This window comes from Triticum aestivum, chromosome 6A, assembly GCF_018294505.1.
Source record: "Triticum aestivum cultivar Chinese Spring chromosome 6A, IWGSC CS RefSeq v2.1, whole genome shotgun sequence".
Classification (NCBI taxonomy): domain Eukaryota; kingdom Viridiplantae; phylum Streptophyta; class Magnoliopsida; order Poales; family Poaceae; genus Triticum; species Triticum aestivum.
This window is the reverse complement of record NC_057809.1, coordinates 25,351,387-25,374,734: the sequence shown is the minus strand read 5'-3', so window position 1 is coordinate 25,374,734 and position 23,348 is coordinate 25,351,387. Positions and strand designations below refer to the sequence as shown.

Here is a 23,348-nt window from a genome sequence, read left to right as displayed (position 1 = left end):
GAAAAACAATTGCCAATTTGAACAATGATATGAGGAATGGCCAGAAGTCCAAACCTCAAGGATTGACCTGTCACTTTCAGATATTCAGGTATGGAAGGTCTGTTGATGAAGCAACCAAGTAGATTTCATAATTCATATCAACCAAAATGTTATACAAAGGAGTTGGTGCTAAATAAATTAACTGGGATAGGGCTAGCTGCGGTATTTCTTTTGAATTTTGAAATTGTTTTTTCCCATGTTTAGTTACTTGTGATGTGTGACTGGCCTAAATTAACTTGTTCTCATGATTAAGACAGAAATGGTCAACCCGGAAAAACTGCCGAAAATAATTAAATAGAACGTATATCTTGAAAATGGCCTGCATATGATGCATACGGGAAACTTCTGACATATGTACTATATAAGCACAAGAAAAATTTAAATTACATGATCAAATTATCTTCACCCAAACAAAAATCCAGGAGCTACCAGTCCCTTCAGCTACAATCCAAGTGCCATCTTTACCAGCCACAAAATCTATGGTCAGATAGCTAATCAGATGTACTGATACGAATTACTTTTTCTCGGATCAGAGGACCGAAAGGCATGCTTCATGGCCACTCTGAAAGAAAGTGGCATGCTTTGCAGCTGACCAACTGATCAGAGCAAGGTGGCCATATCACTTATTACCATTTGGCCATAAGATAGCAGCATGTACTAATTTCTAATTAACTAATCAACCTTTACCTCTCCCTGGTCCAAGGTTTCATATATCAAGTATATGTCAACTTTATTTTCCACCAGACAAATTCCAGCCACCTTTCTGATATTCTGATAACCATTCATGCACCCGCAAAGTTAGCGTCGGAATGGCAGGGCGCATGGAGGATATGCTAAACAAAACCGCATGATTATTATGGGTCAGCCATAGCACTATTGCCAAGTAGACCTGATGTTCATGGAAATGTTATCTTCTGAATTTCCTGATATCTATCTTTGTGGTTCTTCCTTGAGGGATGTGTGATCTATGATGGTGCTGTCTTTTGCTTAATTGGCTTTGCTTAATCCTATGAGGAGCACTGGATTGAAGCAACGGCTCAGAACATGTCAACTGTCTGTGCAGGCATAAAGTATGTTGTTGGGATGGAGGTGGTGGAATCCACTTGTTGTCTGGCTAAGAGGCAAATATGTATGTTAAGATAGAGGATGTTGCAGATCTTCATGGCCACTTCATGCTGTCCTTTACCTAAAACATATATGTTAATAGCAAAATATATACCTACAATTTATAGTTTAATTCCCAAAAAACTTTTATGTATGTTCTTGGGGTTGAAAACAAAATGCAAGACTCGTATAGTATATGTTCACAAATATGATAATTGGTATGATTTCAGAGATTGCGTACAGCTCATGAACTTGCTACAAGACAGAATGGATTTCCTAAAAGAATGGGCCTCTTACCAGATTTAGTGAACATAAGTTTCATCAAACAGAATACTCCACTCAGTTACTCTGGAAGGTTCCAGTATGCTGCACCACTGATTAGTGCTGAAGTTGGCACTCTTTAAATTCAGAAAAGAAAAGGCACCACATAATATTGATGGACAGGGGAAAGCTTTGCAATTGCACCCACAAGTGTCAAGCACCAACTAAATACCCACTCCTAATAAACCCTTTCCATGACAGTACGACGCTCACTCTCTGTTCGACACATAATATTCTCCCACATTAGCTAAAATGACTAAAAGTCTAAAACTGAATGCGATAATCCTAGTGTTCTCTTGTGGTGGCGGTGAGATGCCCATATCATGCATATGGTGGACAATGATGATTAGATTAAACTGTAACCAGGCACACACTTACAGGTGTTTGCTAATGAAAAAAAGGAGGGGATTTGGGAATCCATCCATTGCTTTGTGGAAGGGGTGCAGGAGAAAAGACTGCAGCACTTGCAGACAGTGGGCCGGCAGCATCATCTGGTGGCCTCTGTGTAGTGTGTGAGTAGACAGGCTCACAAGTGGAGCAGACATCAGGCTTTTGGCCACTCATTGGTGGACTGAAAAAAGTCCAACCAGGAAGTTGTTCTCTTTAATTTCTTCCACACCTGTTGGTAGCCATGGATGATTCTGTAGAGACTCAGTTGGGTTTTATGAGGGCCATGGAGAAATAAATTTTCCCTTACAAAAAGGCGGCATTAATCTAAAAAGAGGGCCTCATTGGTTCAAATGAATTTTGAAGGATTGTAAATAAAATCTTGTTGGTTGTTGTTGAGTGCAATGCATATGCAAATTTTTCTTAAGGATTAATTTGCACTTTATTTTACAGGATTCCTTTTCCATTGACTGAAACCACTAGGGAGATCCTTGTGTTTTGTTGATGTGTGATCAAACATCCTTTGTCTTGTAGGATTCAAGATGGCACTGTCACCGCCTACCAGTGACCACTGGCGCCGGTGATGGGCGTTTGTCAGCGAGGCCGGTGGTGAGCCGGTGACCAGCAAAAACATCAGTCTAAACATCAGCAAAAACTAACCAGCACCACATAAGGCTGTTGGCTGTAGCATCAGCGGATCGGGCAAGGGACACCTCAAATAATAACAGCACACATCAGTATTAACAGCTGCGCATTCACCGGCAAGAACAAGATAAAAACTGAAACCATTTCTTTCTGGCACCAACAGCCTGCAGTTTTCATTCAGATGTTGCAAAGACTAAAATGGAACATGTGAAATCTGCACATCTGATCGGTGGAAGAAGCCGATCGTGATCAATACATGGATAAGCTTTCCCATGAACACACACACTGATTTACATATAACAGCTGAATGTTTCGAAATTTCAGAAACATATCACTTTTTCACCAATTCATCGTTCGATTATACACAAACACACAACTCAAGCTCACACCTAGCAAGCAGAATAAATTTCACATGTGATTCAATCTAGGAACAGTGCGTACAACAGATCTTAAAAAATAGGTTCTTAACAGAAATATGGTAAATGGTGGCAGCACAATCTTGTGACGATGTAGCACGCAGATGTACCTGCGTATACAGAGGTCCATGTCTTCCACATCTCTTAGCGAAGAGTTCATCAGTTACAAATGATGACATGGAGTGAGTGGGGTGCCAAGATGCCGCTGCAGGATAGCAACTTGGTCAGTCCAGCTTGACACAGAAATACTGTTTTTTTTTTGCGGGTGAGACACAGAAATACTGTTGACAACAATCAAACACATCAGGATTAAGAGCACGTTTGTTTTTTTTTTGCATGAACTTCACACGAAAATCTTCGATTCATGTAGAAATGTGGAAAGGGTTTCACATTTCAGGCATGGCATGAAATAAAACTTGCAGGGAATAAAGGGTGCAAGCATAAGAGATTATTAAAAATCAACGAGAGAGCGAAGGTGTTAGGGTTATTAGTTGCCGCCTCATTGGGTGGTTCTTACCAGAATTTGGCCTTCAAGTGCTAGAGTATTCACAACCTCCTCCTAGTCATCAAAAGTAAAATGCATGTTCTCATCACACTTGATGTTAGCTGTAGGACAACTCGGGTGCATGCCAATGGCATTTCTCAACACGGACTGCACAGCTCTTGCACTTGATTCCTCGGCACCATATCCCCCAATACGTACAAAGACTTCCTTGAGGCCTGACAAGTGCTCGATGCCGACAAAAGCAGCACCATACTGATCCCATTCGCGCGCATTGAATCCGATCTCGAGCCTCTGGAGCTTGGGCATTGCCCCTGCCGCAAACGTCAGGTATGATGTCCAACGGCAGGCGACTTTGAAATGCTTGAGAGCAAGGAATCCTGTTCCACAGATGGTGACCCTCTCTTTAGGAGTTCCAAAGATGTACAAATCCAGGTGGATAAGGGAGTGCAACTGTGCAATGATTCCAACATCATCATCCAACACCTCCTTAACCCCTAGTGCAAGGTCGTAGAGGTTATGGAGCTCCTGAATCCACTTGGGAACCCTCGATAACATGCAACCCCGTAAATGGAGCCTGCGAAGAAGGCGGGGAGAAGCGGATAGTGAACCCAATGCATCCGAGCATGCGCTGGGGAGATAAGATTCCATACACAGGTATCTGAGGTTGCAAAGTTTTTCTAGGGAGAATCTCAGAATATTCATAAGTTTTGTTGCTTCTGCCTCATCCAACTGCTTCCGGTAGACACGGCATATTTCAAGATCCTTCAGATTGGTCAGATCTCTGAGGTCTCTGATGTTTTCTACTGAGTTCATGCCCAAGTCGAAGCCTCGCAGTGTCCGTAGGGATTTCATGCTGCCGATCCTAGAGGGCAAACTTATCCCAATAGGAACGATCAGGTGCAATAACCGGCGCAGATGAACAATATCTGACGGAACTTGAACCATGCTATATTCGTAAGTTCTTAATTCCAGCGTCTCTAATTGCTCCAGTCTCCGAATTTTCCTTGGTAGCACTATTTCACCATAAGCTGCTACAACTTTTAGGTACCTCAACTGGAACAAATGACACATTCCTGTGAGGTCAAGTGTCACAAGCCTAGTTGGAAATTCAAGAGTTAAAACTCAGAGATGCTTGAACTCTGATAGAGGCGGCGTATATGTGGAGATACCAAATCTTGCTAGCGCTCTTACTTGTGAGAGCTGGGTTGTTCCCAATGTAGTGCCATCTATCACACCATCCAAGCAGAGGGATAGTCGACGGACATTGCCTTGCAGTCCAATCAAGGCTTGTAAGTCGTCTACTGCAGTGATAAAATTCTCTTCTCTACACTTGTGCATAATAAGATCAAGCATCATATCATGCACTTTGCAATACAACACCTCATCATTATGATCTGTATCTACCGGTTGAACAATGCTCCTGTTGACAAGTTCATTGAAATAGCCCTCTGCAACAGCCTCCGGATCCTGCACGTGTGATATACTTATAAAACCCTGGGCTAATCATTGCCTGACCAAATCATTCTTGTTGATTGTATAACCCTCTGGATATATACCCAAATACAGCATACATGTCTTCAAATAATGAGGAAGATTTGTGTAGCTAAGGTTTAGTATTTTTCTCATTCCTTCCAAGGTGGGATGCACTTCAAAGTTGGAGCTCAAAGAATTCAATATGTCCTCCCATTGCCCCTTCAGCATCTTTGGTTGACTAGCTAATAGGCTGGATATACTGATAATTGCAAGTGGCAAGCCACCACATCTTTTTAGAATTTCAGCGGAAACGTCTTCCAAATACGTAGGACAACCATCCTCTGAACCAAAAACCCTTCTGAGAAATAACTTTCTTGACTCTTCATTGCTAAGTAATTTCATCTTATAAAGATAATCATAGCTATTGGAGCAGCATGCTGTAGCCACAGTCTCGATTCGTGTAGTTGTTATTACTCTGCTGCCATTGCTGTTTTCTGGCAGAGCACATCTAACAATACTCCACGTGGTTGCATCCCATATGTCGTCGATTACAATAAAGTACCTGCCAAGAAGGTTAAATTATATGGAGCATAATAAGCATCCTCACTTTCTTCAAATGAACTTTAAAAGGCTAAAACACACCCAAGAAAACCTCTACCTTTAAGTTTTCCAAAAGTGCATATACATGATAGTTGAGCCTTGGTGGTGCCAAAATGGCCCATTTGGTTTTAGAATTGCATAAATGATAGCTCGTGTTGCCTTGTTTTTCTGTGAATCAATGAGTAAATGCTTTAAAACTGAACCTTATGCAGGCGTTGCCTCTTTTAAAAAAATAATTATGCAGGCATTTGTAAGAATTGAGATGTTCATTTGAGGAATTTTACTTTTAGAATATATGAAAATTAATTGTAACATTTCTGACTTGCAAACTAGTGTTAATCTAGTGTCATGTTTTTCAGTGACAAAAAAAAATCAAATATGGAACAAATTACTTGATTATAGAGGTTTCATGGAACTTGATGGCGTAAATAATTTCACTAATAAAGTGCCCATCCAGAGGGTCTAAGATGTAAGTTTCTTACCCACATCCACAGGAATTTCTACAAACAGCATACCAGCAAGCTGAAAGAATATGTTCCCACAAAACTAAACCAAGCACTATAGATTACAAAAGGTACCTCTTGTCTGCAAGAAATCTTCGAAGTGTCCTGATCAGCTGATCCTCATCCCATGATTCCAAATTAGTTTGATCCAGGACCACATAGCCAGCTTGAGAGAGTATGTTTCTAAGAATCTTCCGTATGTTCGGTTTTTGGGACACAGAAACAAAAGCCTGGCACTGGAACTGCCCCTCTAGTTTTCGATATATCGCATTTGCAAGTGTGGTCTTACCAAGGCCTCCAAATCCCACAACAGAGAGCACCTTAAGCTGCTGCTGAGCACAGACATCATCTCCATCCAGCATCACCTCAATCAATTCGTCCATCGGTTCATTGATACCCACGAGGCCAGCTGTGTCCGCATAGAGTGCCAGCAGGCGTATATCTATGGATGTGCTGTTTGGTTTTGAGACGGCGCTGTCAATCTTGTACCTCATGCGCCTCTCGCTCACCTCCATGACACGTCTCTTGAGACCTTGCAACTCCTTGCCGATCTTATGCCGAGTGTTGACTGTCGTCAGCAAGTTCATGCTCCTTTCGATGAACCCCTTGAAGCCATGTGGCTTGCTGTCGGACTCGCATTTCACTCGGAGCATGAAGTCGTCGATGTTGTCCTCGATGTCGTAAGACAGATCACGGACCTCCTCGGCCCAGCACTTTTCTTGTTTGTCAGCCTCCTCCTCCTCCGCGTCCGACATCCTCTCTAGGAACACACGCATGCTCTCGAGCTCAGCTTTAAGGAACATGATCTCGCCCTTTGCTTCTTTGAGCAGCTTGTATTCGCCGGCGAGCAAATCGCCGAGCTTCCCAAGAAGGGAGCCTATGGCTCCGTGTGACACGCTCACCACCGCGGCTTCCATGGCCTTCCTCCTGTTAGCCTCCACTCAAGAAGTCGTGTAACTGCTCAGGCACTTGGAGATGAAGCGATCGAGCAAGGAGGTATGCATAGCAGAGAAGTTCCACTCCATTTATCTGTTTCTTCCTCTCCTTTTATCATTTCTTCCTTTATTTCTGCTTCTTCTTGAGTTGGGGTCTGAAATGACGTGTGTGGAACGAAAGGAGGCACAACACAAAGATTACTCTCGTCGATTACTGAGCAAACAGCAGCACATGTTTGCGACGGCTCTTCTTGCTATCTTTTCTCCCCAATCCTGAAGTCATGACAATGGAGAAACATAAAGCCTTCATTGATTTCTTTAACAATGGCCTACCATGGAGAATGAAATACTCTTTGCACGACACCAAACCAAAAGTAAAATTGACAGTTAGATGGCAAACTTTCATTGGTTTCGTGTCCTGCAATGTGATGTGATATGACTGACGTTCCCTGTCTCTTGTTGATGCAGTATTTTTTTTTGAGTAAAAGGGGTTTCCCCCTGATTTCCATTAATATAAACATTAGAGGTTCACAACATGACCAGCCAAAAGGAAAGGCTATCTAACATAACCAGATCACCAACATCCCTAAAGCAACCTTGGGATAGAAGATCCCGCAGGAGCCCAGCATGTTCGAAGAGTAAAGACGCAGCTCTGTTTTCCAACCAAGCATCGCCCAGCATCAGAGAAGGGCTACCAAAACAGATCATTTATTTATTTTTTGCGAGGGAACATATAACGAGATCATAACCAACAGCATATCAAACAGGATCCCCTAAATGTTCATTTTCCTTCCTTGAGCCACCTGTGATCTGAAGAACTCCGGGGGCGCCATCCTCTGGATGCAGTGAATATCCCATTTGCTACTCGTTCTAGTTGTTTGCAGTATGTGTGTGCGTGTCTGAATCAATTATAACCTACACGGCTACAACAATAAAGACCAGATGAACTTTCCGTTTTGATTGGACCTTGCTTAATTTACCGGATGAACTTTGCTGAAATAATAATTGGTACTGTAGCATTTACTATGCAGATAAACAAAATTGGAAGCTTGACGCTCTGCGGCGACTCACTCCATGTCAAGATAAACACCAAGATTAAGATGAAGAAACAGAAATAGACGGAACTAGAAATCAGAAATTGTGCTAGGCAATTACTCCAGTAATCAGTAATCACCTCCGGTGCCCTTGGTGGCCGCCCCCTGCCGCCGATCTGGTCGGCCGCGCTCCGGGCAAGGGCTGGGGGAGAAGGGAAGACTTCCTGTTGGTATCCACTGATCTCGGGCACCGACGCCTCCGAAGCTCCGACTGCTTGGAGCCTTTGCTTGCTGCGCTTTGGATTATCCAACGCAAGAAGAGGAGCAAATTGGAGTGGGGATGTTTGGAAAATGGGGACATTTGTGCTCATAGTTTTTTTTTTTTGGTGTTGAGTCCAACGCACGACCCTAAACGTTCGTTTTGTCCGGATCTTATCCATTTGGGTTAGTAAAATGAATGTCTGTGTCTGGATTTGGTCATCCAGATGTGGTGTGCCCAACGAAGGACAACATCTCAAACATTATGCCCGATTTGAACTTTAAAAAAAAACATTGCAAAATAATTTAAAATGAGAATATATTACAGTAACTTAAGTAAAAAGTCCATGATAGACCCACTGTCCCCCTGTTGTTTATCATTGCTATGGAACCGCTGCAGAGACCGCTTGAAATGGCCACCGAGAAAAATATTTTGAAACCTTTGCGAACGCGAGTTGCCAGATTCCGGGCGAGTTTCTATGCCGATGATGCTGCGCTCTTCATCAACCCGGCGCGAGAAGAGATCACTGCTTCCAGGCCATTCTGGAAATGTTTGGGAATGCCTCTGGACTCAAAACAAACATGGCAAAATCAGTGGCGTACCCTGTTGCTTTCCAGGACAGGGATCTGCAACAGTTATTGATCGTTGCTGGGATTGTGCAAGGCTCTCTTCCCTGCCAATACTTGGGATTGCCCCTTGGGATTCAAAAACCAAAGAGAGTTGAGATTCAACCGCTGATTGATAAAATGGCCGGAAAAATCTCTTTGAGAAAAAGCAGAATGCTTAATAGGAGAGGAAGATTAGTGTACATCAATTCGGTGGTCACGGCAACGACAGCTTACTTCTTGACAGCCTTTGCCCCGGATAAGTGGTTTATTAAGAAGGTGGATAAGTTGAGAAGAAACTTTCTTTGGGAGGCTGCAGATGCAAACATTGGAGGGAAAAGCCTTGTCAACTGGAAGCAAGTTTGCTCCCCGATAAGATGTGGTGGACTAGGGGTCAAAAACATTGACTGCTTCAGCCGTGCTCTCCGTCTAAGGTGGGAATGGTTTCGATGGGAAGATGAGGATAGGCCATGGAAGGTATCGCCGACGCCTTGCGGTGAGATGGATAAGCAGTTGTTTACGAGCTGCACGTCGATTCAGCTTGGAGACGGCAGCATTGCGGCGTTCTGGAGGGACCGATGGTTAAACGGGGAGGCCCCATGTCTTATATATCCTGAGTTATACCAACTGGCCAGATTCAAGAAGATGTCGGTTAGAGAGGCGCTCAACAATGGAAGGTGGATGCTTGGGCTACAGAGAATGACAATAGATGGGCAACTCAATCAGTTCGTTTGACTTTGGGAGGAACTTCAGTTGATCCAGCTCACGGATAGCAAAGACAAGATCCTCTGGAACCTGACCGCTAATCGAAAATACTCTGCCGTCTCTGCTTATGATGCCCACTTTGTTGCAAGAATCAACAAGCCTGGGATGGCCCAAGTGTGGAGGGGCAAGATGGAAGGAAAAGTTAAATTCTACTTATGGTTGTTGCTGCAAAACAGAAATTGGACGGCGGATCGTCTGCAAGCGAGGGGGTTGCCGCACAATGACCTATGTTGCTTTTGTGATCAAGAAAAGGAGACGGCCGAACACATCGCCCTGACCTGCTGCTTTGCGAAAGAGGTTTGGCTCCAGTCCCAGCAAGCTGATGACAGGATGGGCATGCTGGCCTCCTCGGCAACCTCCATTGGTGAGTGGTGGTCTCGGCTATGCACATGCGATGGAATCAAGGACAAAAACAGAGATGCAATCACACTTGCTGCTTACATAGTGTGGAACTTGTGGAAAGAAAGAAACCGTAGGGTATTTGAGCAGAAGGAGATGACGTCGACTGCACTTGCTGGACTGATAAGAGAAGATGTCAAGATTTTCTACGAGGCCAACAAAGAGGCGGGCGCTGGGGACACATAAAAACCCATGGCGTCTTCTCTTATTCTTTTTCTTTGTCTCTCTCGTGAGGTCCGAATTTGTCAGAACCATGTAAAACCTCTATTCTTCTTTAATGCAAAAGCAGAGCTCCTGCTGTTCACGTCAAAAAAAAATCACAGACGCACATAGAACTTAAGTTGAAATTAAAAAAGAAAACATAACAAAAGCAAATCTACCCGTCGCCGCCGCCGCTGACGCCGTGGCGGTCTTAAGGCGGCACCGTCCTCGTTCTTGTCGTCCATGGTCAGGTCGATGTAAGGAGGAGGCGTCCAGAGGTGGGGCGGCGGCCCCCAAACAGAGGCAGACGCGGCATGTGCAGGTTGCGATCGATGGTGGCGGGGTGGTCGTGGTGATCACGGCACCCACACAGCCTACGATGCCAGTGGGACAAAATTTCATGTTTTGACCCTTTTTTGAAAGTTAATCGAGATATGAGTTTAGTTTGTAAATTTTTTGGATCTGTCCCTTTTGCATCGTCAGGGTCCATGGTGGTAGGGTGTAACAACCTACCGTCAGACACCTTGGCGGTAGGAAACATCCCTACCGCCAAACAGGCTGGCGGTAGCTTGTACAACCATGTCGTCAAAGTACCCGGCGGTAAGTGTGAGCATGCACTGTGTTTCATACTTAGAAAAAATTTCTGATAGGGTGCGCAACCCCTACCGCCAGGGACCTTGGCGGTAGGCTGTTATACCCTACCGCCATGAACTTTGGCGGTAGCAAAAGGGCCAGATCTCGATTAAGTTTCGAAAAAGGACCAAAATATGAAATTTAGCGTGATGGTGGTGGTGGTGAGGGGTATGTCGTGGAGTACAACTTAAATAGCATGTGCGCGCGAACCAACCTGTGATTGGATGGTTAGAGGGACTATGGTATCCCCGACCCACCAGGGTTCAAGTCCTGATGATCGCATTTATTCCTTGATTTATTTCAGGATTCTCGCGATGCGCATTCGGTGAGAAGAGACGTTTCCGTGGACTACAAGGTGCCTACAATGACTTTGTAATTTCAAGATGATATGTCAGCTTCGTCTTTCAAAGATGCTCATAGAAATAAGATATGTGTGTGCGTGTATATAAACACTTGCGTCTATACTGTGTTAAAAATAGCACCTGTGCATATACATTTCAGCCGCCACGCTCAGCCACAACAAGCAGGTACGCACGTCGGACGCGACTTGCTATTTCACACAGCCGTGCCGCATCACACGGCTCTTCAGCATCACGTCCTCCGGCTGTGTTGCACAGCCTCACATCTCGCCTCCGTCGCGTGCCTCGTCGTGGGCTTGCCGGACAATCCCTAACCTGAACTACATGCTGCAGAACCAAAGCAAACTAAAATGCTGATACAATCAAGATTAAACCTAACAAGGACTCAAACCATAGTCACGTTGAAGAAGCTCGCATGCACTAGTAGAGAATAAAGGAAGGCACCTTTTTATTGGTTAAGCGAGTTTTCTTAAAAAAAAAACTTAAAAGCTATTTGTCGAAAAACTTAGAGAATAAAGGAAGGCATCCTTTTACATGTCTTCACTAATTTTTTTCTGTCAAAAAAGAAAAATACTATCAGATTGCGACAAGTGGCGTGCATGTAGTGCGCCACTTGCCGCAACATGAGGAGGTGGAAGTGATCTTTGAAAGAAGCACTCCTTATTTTAGTGATTTCGGGGTGTAGAGGGTGTCAAATAGAAATTGCGCCAAATGCAGGCTTAATCATTTTTTATGGAAACCCTCTCCATCCACATCCTTCTCAATGGACCGGCCCATCTAAGAGTATTCTGAGGTTCAGTTTTCCGAAGCCCTCCCGATTTTGGGAAGCTTCTTCCCTGGCCCTGCCGGCCTTTTCTTTTATGTGTCTTTCATGCCCTCCTTTTGTTCTATATTCCATTTTTCTTGTCTTTTCTTTTAATTCGCGACCTTTTCCAAATTTGGGAACTTTTTAGTTTAAACTCATGATTTTTTTAAATTTGTGAACTTCTATTAAAAAATTAATGAAATTTCTTCAAATTCACAAATATTTTTCAATTTTTTTTAACTATTTTGCGTTCATAATATCTTTTTCAAATTCCTATTTGTTTGTATTCTCAACCTTTTTTCCCAAACTGTGAACCTTTCTGTACTCGCAATTTCTTTTTAAAATTTTAAAATATCAATGGGCAATGGGGTCAAACGGTGAGTGGTCAAGGGTCAGACGGGCAATGGATGACCGAGCTAAGCAAGTGGTTGTGCTTAATGGGCCAGGCCAACCAACCTTGAGCTGGAGCGACGGCTGGTAAAGTGGCGCATAAGGCGTTGATTGGGAGGTCTCGAATTATAATTGGTGTCATAATTGTTGCACGGGGCTGAGATTGCTTTTGGGCAGGCATTCCACGTGAGAGCTATATCTGGCATTAAGCGAGATGAAATGAGCTCTCAGTGCGCAAGCATCTACAATAACGGGCTAACCCATTAACTCTCGCTTATAGAAGAAAGGAAACAAAAAGGGAACGGCCGCATGAGCAAGGATTCCATTCCTGGTCTCCTGGTCGATTCCCGGCGCTATTAGACACTAGGCTCGTCGCGGGTGATTGATGAAGTACAGGCGCGAGGTCTACTTGTGCCAGAATAACCCGATTAACACTAGTTTTCCCAGCATTTTTTTTGCTTTTAGTTTTCACCATTTTTTGTTTTATTTTGTTTATTTTATTTTTTTTCTTCTCCATTTTTTCTTCGGTTTTCAATGCTCCTTTTTCCTTTTGTTTTCTTCTTTCTTCTCATTTTCTTTGTTTTATTCTCATTCCTTTTTTGTTATCTCTGCATTTGTTTCTTCGGTTTTATTTTTCATTTTCTTCTTTATTTGGTCTATTTTGTTTCTATTTTGGTTGCACACTTTTGGTTTTCTTTATTCCTTTTGTTTTTCATTCTACAATCTTTGTATATGTCAACAACATTTTTCTAATACACAATTAACATTTTTCAATACAGAATTAACTTTATTTTTAACACATGGTCAACATTTTTCTATCCATATTTAACATTTTCGAAATGCTTGATTAACATTTCAGATACTTGTTCAACATTTTTCTCAAATGCTTGATTAATTTTTTTATATAAATTATAAAAAAATCATCAATTTTTAATATGTGGCCAATATTTTTTTTATATACACAATTAACATTTTTCAACTGCTTGATCAACATCTTTCAAATGATTGATCAACATTTTTTAACACTTGATTGAATTTTTAAATACTTGATAAAAATTATCTTTTTTAATGCATTGCCAGCATTTTTTTCTATACACATTTAACATTTTTTAAATGCTTGATTAACATTTTTATATAAATTAAAAAAATCATCATTTTTAATACATGGTCATTTTTTCCTATACACATTTTAATATTTAGAGACCATTTAGTATGTAGAATAAATACTAGCACCGGCAATGGCAACACATAGCAACACATGCGATCACGGCAAAACTAGTTAGTCCTTTGGTGAACATAACATTAACACTATTATGGGCTAGAGAGGGGGCTAATGCCCCCTCCCCCACATCTCCCCCTCTCCCGCAATCACAACGACTATTAGTGTGAGGAAGACGAAGATGAAACAAAGAACATTGGATCTGGAGCTTCAACCCATGACGGGGGTGGCGCCACCGCCGGCACACGACACGTACCAAGTCCCTCCACCGCTCGGCGAGGTGTCACTCGACCATTACATAATTGACGACCCCATGTGCAACCTCCCGACCTTCGACACTTATCTTAAGCAGGTGCTCTCTGAGAAGCAGCCAGACAATGACTTACGATGTACGCCCCGTCTAGAATGGCAAGCCCGATGGTGATACGTCTTCAACATATGTACTTTTCCCGACAAGTCCTAGCCTTGACGAGGTTGTGGTAGAGCTTTGAAGAAGGTTGAATCAGATGGATGAAAGTGATGGAGTTGACTTGATCGGGAGGTATAATGCTCGGTTTGGACAACACATTCGTTGGAAGAGAATGCATCTTGTCTCCGAGTTTCATTCGGAAGCATATAAGGAGAGTGCTTTCGCCTCACAAGATAAATTATTCGAGTTATTTGCCACAAAGAAGGCTAGTGCTCGATTGCACATTGACTTGAATCGGCGTGCATCTTCATGTGATGTTAGGGCCTGTTCTGAACTCCTCCAGCTTCCAACTCCACCAACTCCACCAATGATTTTGAGCCGAACGGATGGGCTCCAAGAAGCTAACTTCTGAGAAGCTAGCCGGAGCGTAGTGCAAAAACGAGGAGCCCGCTTGGCCCAGCTCCACCGAAACGTGAAGTTGGAGTTCCCCTAATTTACAGCGAACTGCCACCGCCAAGTTACGTACCGGTTCGATGCCCCCCTCACTCGATAGAAAAATGACCCATCGAAGCGGCGCTCCTCCTCTCGATCGAATCGGTACCCCTCATCTCTCGAGCCTGCCCATTATGGGCTGGTTCGAGCCGGCCCATTATGGCGCTAAGACAGGCCATAGAGGCTGCCAGCCCATGTTGGCGATGGGAGAAGCTAGCGTGGCTGCCGAACGGGATTAAATCGCTATGCGAAGTTGGAAGCTGCACTGGGAAGCTGGATTTGAGGAGTTGGAAGAGTTGGGAGGAGTTCAGAACACGCCCTTAGTAGCTTGGTTGGGGTTGATCCACATGTCAACCCGGAGGCTGATATGTATGACACAACAATGAGCCAACCTTCATTGACCCAACCTTTGAGCCCCGTCCAGAATGGCCAAATGATAAGGAAGACTTGGACATGGAGGGTGATGAGTTCAATGGCAATGAACCAGCGGCTTATCTTCATAAGCATTATGTTGGCGATGTCGAGGCAAATTGCATTAAAGAGGACATGGACCATGCCATTCCATATAATAGATCCTATGTGAGGGACTCAAGGACGAAAGCCTAGATGAAGAAATAGATGAGGATGGTTTGACGGCTAAATAAGCCAAAGCTTTCAAGGAGGTAATAGGCCGGGATCACGTGACATCATTTTTCCGTGATCTAAGCCTAGCCGATAAGGCTATTATTGATGGTGGCACAAGTAAAATTCTTGCACCAAGATTATCTTCAAAGCGGGATAACCGGCCAAGTGTGTATGGTGTCAGTAAAGGAACAATCTTTGAAATATTGGTAGAACTTCAAATATGGCTCAAGGACTATATGGTTAAGTATCATCGACCATTCATGGTGAAATAAATAGCGGAACAAGGACTCGAACTATAGTCACGTCAAAGGAGTCCGCATGCACCAGAGAAATAAAGGAATGTACCATTTTATTAGTTAAGCGAGTTTTCTATAAAAAAAACTTAGAAGCTACCATCATCCTGTCCATCACTCGCTACGAGACTCCCGTCCGAGCCGCGCATGTACTCCTCGGAATATTTAAAGAAGAGAGCGTGCATGGTTGATTGGCTCTAACATATGTGTGACTGTGGAAAAAAAATATTCCAAGAATAGGCTGGGCAAAGTTGATTTTTAAAGAAGAGAACATGACCAATAACGCTTTGCGGGGTATTCAATCAAATAATACTTTGGTTAGCGTGGCAACGCGTATCAATTTAATATTACATCATCGTCCCATGAAGAACGTGTATGAGGTGTGTGTGGGGCGTAACATGGCCTCACGTCTTCAATAACAATCATGTCTAGGCACCCATCACCAACACACTCCAATCCTATGCGCCTTCTAGCAAATGCCCGCCTTGGTCTACCAATTGCCGCCTGTCACCAACGCACGAGAGGGCTCGATGGAATCAAAATCGAAATCTAAAGGCCCCTATTGTGGTTGACGTAAAAATTATTTTTAAAGACTTTTTTTTCCATTACAACGCACAGACTCTTTTAGAGGTAATATCACTGGTAGTCACTAAACTTGCATTGGATGTGCAGTTTAGTGCTACAACTTTAAAAATACGGATTTTCGGTCAGTTAACTTGCGTTTAGGTTCATATACGGTCACTCTCGTTGACTGCCCGCGTATTCGCCGATGACATGGCATGCCACGCAAGCAGAGGCCCACTGTCAGTGACACAGGCCGTTTCAAGGAGTCGCGTGCGTGGTGTTTTTGTACAGACCCCCTGCACTTATTTATTTTTTGCGCAAAAATGTCCCTGCAAGGGCGGGAGCAAGCCAACTGTGCATATTTGCGGAGCGGTACCCCAATATCTCTGGCCATTCATTCTAACTCCCCACCACTTCGTTTCCCGATCAAACAGAGGCGGAGGCGGAGAAGGCGGTGCTTGACGGCGGCCGTTGTCAGAGGCGATGAATGAACCGCGTCGTCGACGTCCGGGCGAAGCTGCGCCGTCGTATGGTACGTCTGCCCCCCCCCACCCCACCCCCTCCCTGCTCTCCTCCGTCTAGTTTCTCTCATCTACTCCTGGTCATCTTCTTCCTGCCCCGTTTCGCGTATCTAGGGTTCATGTGTTATGGCCATTATCTTTGATAGTTTCTCATATGGATGATGATCAATACAACACTTTGTGGGACTATGGGCAGGAGTTGAGAAGGAGAAATCCAGGGAGCCTATTTTTCTTGTGCACAAAGGAAGTGTTTGATGACAAGGCCAAGGTCACAAAGGACCACTTCTCAACATTGTACTGGTCTTATGATGCATGTAAGAGGGGTTTTTTGAAGGGCTGCAGACCAATAATTTTCCTTGATCGTTGTCACATCAAAACAAGATATAAGGGGAATATATTGACAGCAGTTGGGATTGATCCAAATGATTGTATCTTCCCTATAGCATTTGGCATATGTGAAGTGGAGTCAACACACAGTTGGGAGTGGTTTCTAGCCTCTTTGAAGGATGACCTGAATATAATCAATACATCAACATTCACCATTATGAGTGACAGGCAGAAGGTGAGTCATAGTTTTTTTGTTCTTTTATTTGTAAAATGTTCTATTCCAAAGTTCTGGAACTAGGATGCAAGAAAAGCTCGAGGCTCGTGAGAGCCGCTCGAGATCGACACGAAAAGAAACGAGCTGAGTTTGAACACTTTATGTAGCTCGACCAAGAAACAAGCCGATCTTGAGCCAATGTTGGCTCACTCGATTTTAGCTCGATAGCTCGACAGAATATCATTATATGTTAAATGATCATGCCATATATTAAATGGAAATAAGATAATTTATTACCATGTATGTTGTCCCTGATTCAGAACATGAGAGTCTGTGATGTTTATGTTGTTGTAGGGTTTGACGAATGCTGTGAAGAAAGTTTTCCCTAATTCAGAACATAGGAACTGTGTTAGGAACATTTACCAAAATTTCCACAAAGTACACAAGGGTGAACAACTGAAGAATGACCTCTGGGCCATAGCAAGATCCACTAATGAAGCTGCCTACACCAGAAACATGGATAAGATGAGAGATCGCAGCTTTGCAGCATTCAATTGGGTTGAGAACTTGTCCCCAAGAACTTGGATCAAAGCTTTCTTTGACCCTTTCTACAAGTGTGATATATTGCTGAATAACATGTGTGAGGTGTTTAACAGGTTAGTTTCATTGTTTGCAAGTATGATGTATTGCTTGATTTCTGTTGCATTTGCTTTCATTGATTGTGTGAACACATATTTGTGCAAATTTGCAGCTACATTTTGGATGGTAGAGAGTTGCCAATTAAATCAATGCTGGATTACATCTTCTGGAAGATTTCAAATATGATGGTTGGTAAGCAAAGGGAGGCAGAAAAGTGGACAATCAGGCTTTGCCCCAAGATACAGAAGAAGTTGGACAAGTATGTTGAGTGGGCAAAAAATTGCAGGGTGAGGGAGTATGGAAGAGGTGTATTCCAGGTTATCTCATTAAACAACACTTACATTGTTGATCTGAACATGTTGAGCTGTAACTGCAAAAGGTGGGAATTGTCTGGTATACCTTGTCATCATGCAATTGCTTGTTTTAGACATGAGAGAATTGAGCCTGAGAACATGGTCCATTCATACTACACTGTTGAGGAGTACAAGAAGTGTTATGGCTTCAATATGAGGCCAATGAGGGATCCAGAGGAATGGGAAAAGATGCATGGCAATCCTGTTTTTCCACCCATATACACCAAAGTAATGGGCAGACCCAAGAAAAGTAGGAAAAAAGATCCAGAGGAGAAGAAGGATAAGAAAGGAGTTAGGAAGTTGACCAAGCATGGTGTTAGCATGCATTGCTCTGTTTGTGGGGGCGCTGATCATAACAAGAAAGGGCATTACAAACATGTGAATCAACCACCTACCGAGGAAGCACCTGGGGAATCAGAAGAAGAATACGATGATCCAAGCATAATTGCTGTAAGTTTCTTACATCTTTTCTTGTACATTGATATATTACTTGTACTTCTGTGCATTGATATATTACTTGTACTTCTGTAGAACATTATGCCACACAGAGTTTACCCACAGTTTGATCCAACACAAACTCCAGATTCTATGGTTTACAAGATGCAGGAAAGGGTAAAATATGCAGTGTTGGTTCTTTTTGGAATATATTTTTTCTGAATTAACAATTGCTCATATGATATGTTATCTGTTAACTATATTGGCAGGAAAAATTTACATACCCTGCACCTATGGACTTTGGTCCCCTGCCTGAGTCTAGCTTTATTGCTAATGCTAGGGACACAATCCCTATAGGCAGGGTGACAACAGCCATGTCCAGGAGCAGGGTGAGAGGAGGAACAAGTGGAAGCAATGCAACAAGAGGAGGAAGAAATGCAAGAAATGCAACAAGGGGTGGTAGAAGTGGTACCAATGCAAGAAGGGGAGGAAGAAGTGCAAGCAATGCAACAAGGGAGGCAGAATAATAAGCAATGCAACAAGGGGAGGAACTGCTCCAAGTGCAACTAGAGCTGGCAATTACCCAAGTGGAAGTAATCCTCCCAGAGGAGCAAGGGCTGCTGCTCCAGGATTCTACAACTTGCTTTTTGGAAATGATGGATAAAGCAGCCAGCAACCACCACTTTTTATGCAGGGAGAAGAAGAGGTACTTGTGAGCCAAAATGCACCCCAAGATGGCCTGTTTGGAGATGGCTGGCCTCAGGACATGCATGATTTCCTATCTCTGTAGTTGGATGGCCAAGTGATGAAGTTCATGAATGAACTTTTGTGTAGAATAGTTCATTCATGAATGAACTGCTCCTTTTGTTGGGGTAAATCAAGAAAAAAGACCTTGTTCTGCTTAGGTTTACATGACAAATGAACCATGCTTTTGTCAGTACTAATTTCCCTGTTTAGTATGGATTTTGTTCGCTACTTCTCCTAGTTTGGAGCTATGACTGTTTATGGAGCTATCTTTTTTCCTCTACATATGCATTTTTCTGTCTAATTTTTATGCCCAAAATCAGTATGCACATATGTTTGCTGTCATACGCCCAAAATCAGTATGCACATATGTTTTCTGTCATATGCCCAAAAAAAGTGGCCTGTTTTTTGAATTATTTTACTGAGATTTTTATGCTCAAATACATTCTGCAGATATGTTCACAGTCATAAACCAAAACAATAAGTGGCCTGGGATTCGAACCCAGACCGTGCTAGCAACAACCCACACCATCTACCCACTCGGGCAGTGAGACTAATTTGTTCAGTTACGTGTACTCAACTCTTTTGTACCAACTATTTGTACCATCTCTTTCCTTTGCTCCGCCGCCCGATACGTCTGACAGATGTAAGAGATACGCGCCGGCGACACCCGTGACTACTACCGCTTTCGCAAGCTCATTCCCGCCATCCAGTACTTCTTCCAAATCCATTTCCCGCCATTAGCCCACTCGCCACAGTGTTATTTCCCGTCCTCGACGCACGCTATATAAACACGCTAGTGACTGGGTTTTGGTGAGGCCACTGTCAGCAAGGACATTTTTGTGCAAAAGAAAATAAGTGCAGGGAGGTCTGTGCAAAAACACCACACACACGACTCCTTGAAACGGCCTGTGTCACTGACAGTGGGCCTCTGCTTGTGTGGCATGCCATGTCATCAGCAAATACGGGGCAATCAACGAGAATGACCGTATATGAACCTAAACGCAAGTTAACTGATCGGAAATCTGTATTTTTAAAGTTGTAGCACTAAACTGCACATTCAACACAAGTTTAGTGACTACCAGTGATATTACCTCACTCTTTTACTAGTAATATTAATTGCATTAATCCTAATTTAGAAACAAACAACATTAATTGCATTAATGCCAATCAATCAATTTGCTTGGAATCAACATTGATTGCTGTTAACCACTATCCAGCTGGATCAAATTGGTGACATCTCTCGCGGAAGCTCAGCCAATCCATGTCATCTCCTTTCTCCGTTTCTTCCACTTTCCTTTTCATACCTCTACACTACTATTATTTCCCAGCCTTCTATCTATCTATCTATGAACAAATACGAGCTGCCAAACGTGAAGTCAAAGTCGTCGTCCACGCACTCCACCGCTGATGTGCCTGCATGGATGTATCCTCTCTCCACAAGCTCCACTTTTTGTCCTACTAGTGCTGTTCCCAGCTCGCTCACCGCTGACCACCACCCACCGGCACCAGCGCAGCGGCCAACCACCATGCATCATCCCTCGCCCTTCCTCCTCCTCCTCCTCGCCGCCTCGCCTCTGGTCGCCACTGCGGCGACGTTCAACTGCGTCGGCGGGGTATACAAGGCCAACAGCACCTACGAGGCCAACCTCCGCCGCCTGGCCGCCGTGCTCCCGGCCGAGACCGCCGCCTCCCAAGACCTCCAGGCGACCCGCGGCGCGGGGTACTGGCCCAACCGGCCGCGGGCCTCCTCGCGGTGCTACTGGGGCGTCAGCCCTTCGTCCTGCGCCGCCTGCGTTGCCGGCGCCTTCCGGGAGGCGGAGCGGGCGTGCCCGCACGGCAAGAAGGCGGTCGTCTTCGCCCGCAACTGCACCCTCAGCCTCGCCGATTTTCCTCGAGCTCTCGGCTTCCGTGAGTTCTCTTCTCTCATCTTTTTTCCAGGAGATGATTAGGTTGGATCCACAGATTATCATTTTTCTGCCCACATTAGTCTCTTGTGCTAAATGATCTCGTGCATCATGTGGTTGTGGCAGCCCAACATTACTAGGATTAGAGCCTCTTGGGATTAGGAATTTAGGATTATTGTGAGCTTGTTTAGCAAAGAGACCGCACTTGCATGCGCTTGTGATTACTCCTGGAAGAAATTAGAAGTTCAAAAACTATTCACCCATAAAATTGTTGTACACGAGAATGTGTGTCTACACGGTGGTAAGTGCATCTCTCTAGCAATTCCCTACAAACTTGACTACTTGAAGAATCCCTCAAAACTTAGCTCGTCAAAGTTCAGGAGTTAAAAATTATGCGCACCTTGCCCTTTCCCTAAAACTCAACTCCTTATAGATCTAGACCCCATGTGGAAGTCTCTCTCTTTATTCTTCTTCCTTCTCCCCCAAATCCCCACTTTTTTCCTCGCATCAAGCTTGCGGCCAACGACAACTTCTGGTCAATAAATGATGTCTAGGAAGTAGTTAGGGCCTAGAGAAGATGCTCTGCAAAAGTAGTTTGACAGATGCTCAACGACTGTGACGTATGTGTGCGAGAAAGGAGATGAGGAAATTGGCATAATCTGTCCTCCATGGGCCATGGTTTGGGCACTTCTTCGACTGATATATTCTCCTCTTCGTGGTCCTAGTAGCACGATGGCATGGCCTAGGACACACTGATTCATCGAAATCGGCGACAACGACCGACAACCATGTTTTCACCAGAGCCACCACCACGAGGACCAATAGAAGAAGACGAAGAAAATATTGGCGCATTTTTGCAGGCGGCGTGTAAGGAGTCAATGGGAGGTCGGCGGGGTCACTGTTGTTGGGGGGATATCGGATTGAGTCGTGCGTTGTTGGGCATCGGGGAGGAGAGAGAGAGGGTTTAGGGAAACTAGCCCACATGTACTCAAATTTGAGCAGGTTCGAATGGTTTGAGATGTTTCTCCTCAAATTTTTGAGGTCTAAAGGGGTTAACTCTTCAAAAGATGATCTTATGAGAAATTTTAGAAATTTAGGGGAAGGGCTCGGAAACATTGTTCCAAGGGAGTCAAACAGAATAGAGGTGGAGAGCTTTACCTTGGCATTGAAGGTCAGTGATCCCGAGCACTCTGTAGGTCTTCGGCTTGCACACGTCAATCTAGCGGAAGAGGTACTTGGCACCCAGGGTCTTGTCTTGACATTCCACAGGAAGTCCCTTCGGATTTTTTTCCCACACACTTACCAGCCAAGCAGGAGGGGCAAGCATAATTAGTTATAACTACCATGGCGGAGAGGGAGGAGCAGACAATCTTACACGATTGTTATTGCCACCCAATATAGCATTCCAAGGTTCTGCTTCTTTTCTTCCCCATATGCTTGAATTATTAGTATGCACATTCTTCCTCGAACATGAACCGATGAAAGCTAGGTAATGCATTAACGGTCAGCTATGCTCAGATAGAAGCTTTATGCATTTGCATTCCGCAGGCACCATCAGTTGGCTTGACCTCTTGGGCCCGGGACTCATATTTCAAGCAATTGGATTTGCATGGCTTTTCTTCCTGCTTCTGCAAGAATGGCGTGATAAAAGAAGAGCCTCTATGATGTAAGTTTGAAGAGGCACCACATTTGATGTTAAGTTGAGATAGGAAAATAATAGATGAAACAGTCTACTTTGTGAATAGGAGCATATGAAAATTAATTTCCTTACCACTTACATGATGCAGGCGTTGTAGCTCTCTTCCATCTGGAGATCAGTAGTTGATCAACTTGGTCAGACTATTGGACATCAGCCTATTCCCAACAGGAGGAAACACTAAAATTGGGCTCTACAACAACGCTCACATGATTACCTGAATCGTGATTTGATGTTTTTTAGCGAAGATGGTTTGATATTGTCCTCCAATTTGACTGTTTGCATTGGTTACCAATAATTTCCAAGGTCCACTTCGTTTGTTCTGTTGTTTTCATCCTATTCTTCGATCCACTCCTTCGATGCTCCAAATATGTATGTATTTCCAACTTGCCAGAAACAGAGTTCCAGCTTGCGGCAGATATTAACTGAACACTCCTCACTTTCATCATTAAACTCTTAAACCTTGGTTGGATCTGTTATGACCGGCTTAGGGGCTTAGCCTAGTGGATTATGGCCCAAGTATCTTAATTAGA

The 23,348-nt window shown here is 43.8% G+C and overlaps 1 protein-coding gene and 1 pseudogene across 2 annotated transcripts; one reads left to right on the top strand and one right to left on the bottom strand.

Annotated features, from left to right (window-relative positions):
* Positions 1–2,690: 2,690 nt before the first annotated feature.
* Positions 2,691–8,322, bottom strand: LOC123131762 (disease resistance protein RGA5). 2 transcript variants are annotated; one of them, XM_044551437.1, is made up of 4 exons: positions 8,103–8,322; positions 6,069–7,201; positions 3,430–5,452; positions 2,691–3,117 (listed from the first exon to the last, which is right to left on the bottom strand). In XM_044551437.1, the coding sequence occupies exons 2-3, from the start codon at positions 6,908–6,910 to the stop codon at positions 4,921–4,923; spliced, it is 1,374 nt and encodes a 457-aa protein (XP_044407372.1). In that variant the 5' UTR covers positions 6,911–7,201; positions 8,103–8,322; the 3' UTR covers positions 2,691–3,117; positions 3,430–4,920. The 2 variants fall into 2 exon arrangements, with proteins under 2 accessions (XP_044407372.1, XP_044407373.1); XM_044551438.1 differs by lacking the exon at positions 2,691–3,117 and adding an exon at positions 5,549–5,658 and having other exon boundaries at positions 5,365–5,452.
* A 9,235-nt stretch (positions 8,323–17,557) lies between these two features.
* On the top strand, positions 17,558–23,247 carry LOC123129352 (uncharacterized; annotated as a pseudogene).
* Positions 23,248–23,348: the final 101 nt, after the last annotated feature.